The sequence below is a fragment of the Heterocephalus glaber genome, unplaced genomic scaffold, assembly GCF_053883595.1.
Source record: "Heterocephalus glaber isolate CG9 unplaced genomic scaffold, H.glaber_assembly_v1.0 deba00001523, whole genome shotgun sequence".
Taxonomy (NCBI): domain Eukaryota; kingdom Metazoa; phylum Chordata; class Mammalia; order Rodentia; family Bathyergidae; genus Heterocephalus; species Heterocephalus glaber.
The window spans coordinates 31,727,253-31,733,252 of NW_028258327.1; the positions used below are offsets into that span (position 1 = coordinate 31,727,253).

Below are 6,000 nucleotides of genomic sequence, written 5' to 3' on the forward strand. Positions count from 1 at the left end.
TGCTCCCCCTTGTCACTGCAGAGTGTGGCCAAGAGGCCCCAGCCACGTTCCCACTGCAAGGCTGCAAAGTTTTCCCCATTCTAGGGCTACATTCAGCACCTGGCCTACCCCAGAAAGCTTAATTTCAAGCCCGTAGATGCCAGCTCCTATGCATTCTATATAAATTCTAGTGATTTGCACAGGGGTGGGAGGCCAAAAAAGGTTAATGATGTGAACATAGTAAAATTTCCATGGAGTTAGGCAATTTGGCAACCTTGAACACTGAAGGGAAGTGGGAGGGACAAAACCAGATTGGATTAAAGAGTCACCAGAATAGGAAATGGGAACAACAGGAGAATAGATTAACCAAAGTCATCCTCAAACTCCACCCTTTCCCTGCCTCTGCAGCTTATCCTTCCTCAACTGAAGATACTCCAAAATGAGAGAATGGATTATTGAACATAAAGTTGGCTGGTGTATTTTAAACTTTCAAAACACTTACTAAATGTATAAAAAAAGTATAGAGAAAAAGACAGCTGAGGCCTATAGTTGTGTCCTTAACCTTGCTTTTCTTTCAGTTTGAACTCTCATTTTAAAGAAGACTTGGGCTTTAGTAACTTCTGTAGATCAGGATATGATTTGGAAAATACACAATAAATTTGTAAAGTGTATCCTATGAAGAGTTAATTTAGCCATTGTGAAGAGTTCTTGGGAAGTGTACTAGGGTAGGCTACCAAGAATTTTTAAACAGAGACATTTTCCATTTATGAGATCTTTAAATTATAGCTGCTGATCAGTGGCACCATGCCTGCCTCGAAAGTGCGAGGTCCTGAGTTCGATCTCCTGTACTGGAAAAAAAAAAAGAGTTATAGCTGCGAGAGACACCTTAGGGCTTATATCCTAAAGAAATATCCCCAAAGAGGATTTTTTTCTTTTATATTTGAATATTTTTCCTCAAATCTTTTTTCCTCTTATTCATCTTCATGCCTCATATGGCTATGCCATTTAGACTAAACAAATCTTTTCACTGAAAAACTATTTTTATAGTATTGGCTAAATGTAGGTCTATACTGCAATCAAAGTAATACATTTTACATGACATGAGATTTTTTCCATCACTGTGGTGTGAGTATATATATACACTTGTGTGAAAAAAAACTCTGTGAAATGCAATATATTTACCCATCTCTCACAGAGTAGCTACAAAAGAAATTTTTCTTTCCCAATCATTTCAGTGCACTGAGAAGATGACAGTCATTTCTATAGAAGATGAGAGTAAATCTTTTCCTTTTAAAAAGAGCTTATGGAAGGACACCCCCCCACCGCCCCCCAAATTGGTTAAGACCTATCCTAATCTTGTTGAAGAGAAGTTTGTCCGACCTTGGGGAGTAACCCACCATGCTCAGAGGATTCCCCTTCTGAGTTTCCATGGATTGAAATAGAATGTTCGCATATTCACCCCTCCACACACATGCATGCACACTTCCCCCCAAATCCTTTGTGTAATCTTCTGGATTTTCTACTAAATTCAAATGTATTTGACCATAAAGTACAACTTGTAAAATTGTATCTTGTAATTTATAGATTGCATTTTAAGTATTTATGTATTGTTAATATGAAGAACTACTAGCATAATGTCTGACACCAGTGTATGATATGTCTAACACAGCAAATCAATAAAGACAGAAAGTTGATTAAAGGTTTTCTGTGGCTACAGAGTGGGGTAATAGCCACAGAGAAGGCAGTTTCTTTGGGGATAATGAAACTGTTCTGAACTTTATTGTGGTGGTGGTTGAGAAACTGAATGCACTGAAAGCTACTGGATCATCTGCCTCTGGTGGGTGAATTGTGGAGTGTGTGAATTATATCTCAATAAATTTGTTTTAAACACCAAACAACTGCAGGTCTTTAAAATACATAATTTTTAAAAATTTTAGCTGGGATTGGTGCTACATGCTTGTAATCCTAGCTACTCAGGAGGCTGAGGCAGGAAGGTTGAGAGTTTAAGGCCACCCTAGGCTACATAGCCAGACCCTATTTCAAAAACAAAACAAAGCAAAAAAACTTTAAAGAAAGTTGGAAAAGGGAGAATGCTAATTTTTTTCCTTGGAAAGCCCTAGTTTAAATCCAGGTTTATTCATCTCCTTAATTTGAGAGTTTGATTAATAGGCAAATAAAATGAATTTCCAGGCTCTAGCTTTCCTGCCTCATATACCATTAGCTAAATAAACTAGTGAAGGACACACATATGCAGACACACATACACACACACATACACACACACACACTGTACATATGTATAAAAATGTGCCTGGCCTATCCCACATCCTAAAAAAACAAATATTGAATTATTATACATGGTATCATTTCAAAAACAGATGCATATGACTTCTAGGCCTAAGGTGCAAATACAGACCTATGGAAAGACTTCCTTAAACTATAACAGAGAAATGCTGAGTCCAACTATATAGCCTGGTCAAGGGATAAAATATACCAAAGAGGTATTTAATTGTTTAAATTTGGAGGTGATGAGACTATGACAACCTAACAAAAATGATATAAATTCATCAAACTGAAAACCAGCCAAACAAATTAACCATCTTTTGGGATTAAGTTATATTGGCAATTTTTTCAATTAAAATTGATGGGATTTGGGGCCAGTTATTTGAATTTGAAAAGTAACCCATGACTTTCTCTGCCAATCCCTGATACCTTGGCAGTATTCACAGGGAATTGAAATTTGTAGTTTAAAAAATACGTTAGATTTTGAACTGAAAAATCTCATGAATCAAAAGTTCAATTAAATGAGATGCACAAAGCCATAGGTATCTACTTTTAATATATTGCTGGGAAAAAATAATGATTAAAGTTGGAAAATAAACCTCCAAGTCTTACCTGATTTCAGAAATAAAAGAAATAGCAGGATTACTTCCTTATGGTCCATGGCGGGACTGCCCGGCAGTGTCTGGAAAACCGTGTCCCAATCCTGAGATATTATTGACTTACAAGAGATCAAACTCATCCATAAACAAGATAGTCAAAAGAGGTTAATTATTCTTAGAGGGCTCTGCCACCGTACACAGAAGGGGCAAACACTACCCAGATCAGGAGATCTTACAACATGTTCGAGAGCAGAATCGGCAACAGATGCTGGGAAGTGGTGAAAGCAGCTATCCCCCATTTGCCTTTCTCTTCATTCCCCTCTCACCCCCAGCTTTCTTCTTTCCCATTTCCTCTCATTTCTGTCTCTCTTTTTTCATTCCTTTTTTTAGATTTAAAAAAAAAAAATCACAAAAATAGCTCCCATTTACCGAGCACCTTCCAAAAGCCATGCTCTCCCAAGTGGCCCCTGTCCAGTCTTATCCGACTTTCTCAACAAGCAATGTTATCATCGTCTGCATTTTAAAGTGGGGAAACTGAGACCTTTCCAAGGTTACACAGCTACTAAGGGAGAAAGCTAATAGATTCAAACTATTTAGGTCTCAGATAACAAACAGGCTAGGGCATTATTAACATGCCCACATCCTACCAATGTTGAAATTATGACATAAGTAAAAATAGTTTCTTATTATGAAAATTTCTTTATTCCCACTGGACTCACATGTTTTCCATAATTATAAATTTTAATTATTATTTTATTTAAATTAATTTTTTGTTAATTTGCTAGATTAAATATAAAAAGTATACATATTAATGAAGTAACATATGATGTTTCAATGCCTGTATATATTTTATAATGTTTGCAAGTTGATTTCTGTTTTATTTTTTGTTTTTTGTGATGCTGGGGATCAAATACAGGGCCTAGTACAATGCTACACAAGCGCTCTACCACTGAGTTACACCCCAACCCTGTTGTGTGATGTTTAAATCAGATTAAACATATCTATCTTCTCAGACATTTACCATTTATTTCATATTTATAAATTATGACATAAAATATTCATCTCCCCCTAAATGAATTCAGTTCTTGATATTCTCATCCTCGTGGAATGAAGCAAGAGTGGTGAAATTGAGTTGAAAGGGTCAGTCTCAACTTTAATTGTTGAATCTATACTTTTCTCTGGCTTAAGGTTAGACTGACCAGGAGGTGCCTGCCTTAAAACTCCTATTTTAGTGTTTGAAAATACTTAGAAATAAACAGACTCTCTCTCTTAAAGAATGAGGTAAAGACAACAAAGCGTGCAGTTCTCTTTCCCATATGAACCGGTAAAGGGTTGGGGTGGGTGCCAGATTGTGCTGGGCAGAATCTCTGCAGAATCCCTTGGGACTGAAGCACTGTGCAGAATATTCAAGAACAAAACCTCCTGGAGAGTGAGAGAAAGGCACCAGGAGAGGGTTAGGATCAGCCTTGCTGCTGCTGCTGCTGCTGCTGCTGCTCCTGCTCCTGCTCCTCCTCCTCCTCTTCCTCCTCCTCCAATGTGCCTTGTATCTGCTCCCTCAAACCTGCTGGCCCACTTTTTTTGGAGGACATAGCATGTGGAAGCAAAATGAGAAATCTGTAGTGGGCAGACTTTTTTCTTAAAATTATGTAAAATGTCTTTTAGGCAGCCAATGTTGGTGTGTTTGAGAAAATGCTATGGGAAAAGAAAAAAAATCCAATTCTACAAAGATATAATGTTCTCAGTATGTGTTTCTTTCCACTTAAAATATATTATTTTAGCACTTCCTTGTGAATACACTTACTATGTACAGAACTAGTGTTCAGTTCCTTCAGAATTATACAGAAAATACAAACCACACTCTCTCCCCTTCTCCACTCTCCACCCTGAAGGAATTCTTACACCTCAGCTGCATGGAGACCCTGCTGCTGCACTGGGAGCCAGAGACAAGGACATTCATATAGAATGGGAGACAGACTCAAGTTCCTCAGCTCTGCTCAGCCTCAGGCCTCCATGCAACATCCACACGGGCTCCCTGGGGACAGAAAGAGACCTTTCCTCTTGCTTTCTCCCAGGGTTAAAAAGGCCAATTCCTTACAACGAGAGTCCCAACCACAAGGAAAGGTCACCCTTCCCAGGAGAGGGAAGTGGAGTCCACCTTCAGTCTCACCTGAGGGAAAATCTGCCTGGTGACAGTGACTTGCCATCCCCCCGTGTGGACCTGCTGGCCTGACAAGTACACCTGCCAGCTCCTTTCCACATGAATCTGCCACCTTTCTCCGACCCCAGGCTCAGCCGTTTGTAAATCACCATTCTAGGGTAGCTAATTTCCACACCATGAGCCTTTCTGAAGAGACCAAATAAAACATTTCATTTCAAAATGAAAACAGCAAAAAATTAATCAACCAGGGACTCACACAAAACATCCCTTTGCTGTGGTGGAGTCCTTAGCAAGCCTGCCTTTGTCCTTGATTCCAGCTTACAAATTGCTTTTACATGTTGGCTTCTTAGGGCAGATCACCTAGGAAACATATTCTACTTGATTTGGAGGTGGCTGTCACTTCTTTATTTGACCTTTTTCTTCTGTTTGTTAACAAAGGTTCACCAGCCCTCAACTCCCGGAATGAGATCACAAGCCACCCAGTTAGAACACAGTTAAAATATAACCCACGAAGAGATACTTTCTAAGCCAGGGGAGACTGACTCCTTCAGTGTTCAGGGAAGGGACATTTTCTCTTTCTTTTCTTTTTTCATCAGTACATGTTGGCAGTATGTAATGATTGCTTTTATCATGGGAAGTTAGTATATGAACAAAATACATCTTAATTCTTTTCGTGTCTCCTACCCCTCTCATCCTTCCCTGCTCCTTCAAATTCTTGGTCCCCTTCCCATTTGCTAAAAATCTATTTCCATTTTTTTCTTCAATTCTTGTTTTTCTACTTCCCTTACTTCCCCTTCCTCCTGCTTCCCTCCATCTCTTGTTCTCTTTCCCATCTAAAAAGATCTCCCTACTTTCTGTTATGTTTTATTTTGCTCTTTATATACATTTTGGGTTTCTCATATAAGAAAAACTGTGTGGTATTTAAATTTGTGTGTCTGATTTATTTCACTTCCTATATGGCCTGAAGGGGCATCTATTTGC

General features: G+C 38.6%; 1 protein-coding gene across 2 annotated transcripts in view; it reads right to left on the reverse strand.

The window, feature by feature from the left end:
* The window catches only part of Plg (plasminogen), a 39,535-nt gene extending 36,504 nt beyond the window's left edge, over positions 1-3,031 (reverse strand). The window contains exon 1 of one of the 2 annotated variants that reach the window (XM_004868999.4): positions 2,875-3,031. In XM_004868999.4, coding sequence (XP_004869056.3) covers positions 2,875-3,001 — 127 coding nt within the window. In that variant the 5' untranslated portion in view covers positions 3,002-3,031. The remainder of the gene's footprint in view (positions 1-2,874) is intronic. The other variant, XM_004869000.4, reaches the window with a different exon arrangement.
* Between the last annotated feature and the right edge of the window lie 2,969 nt (positions 3,032-6,000).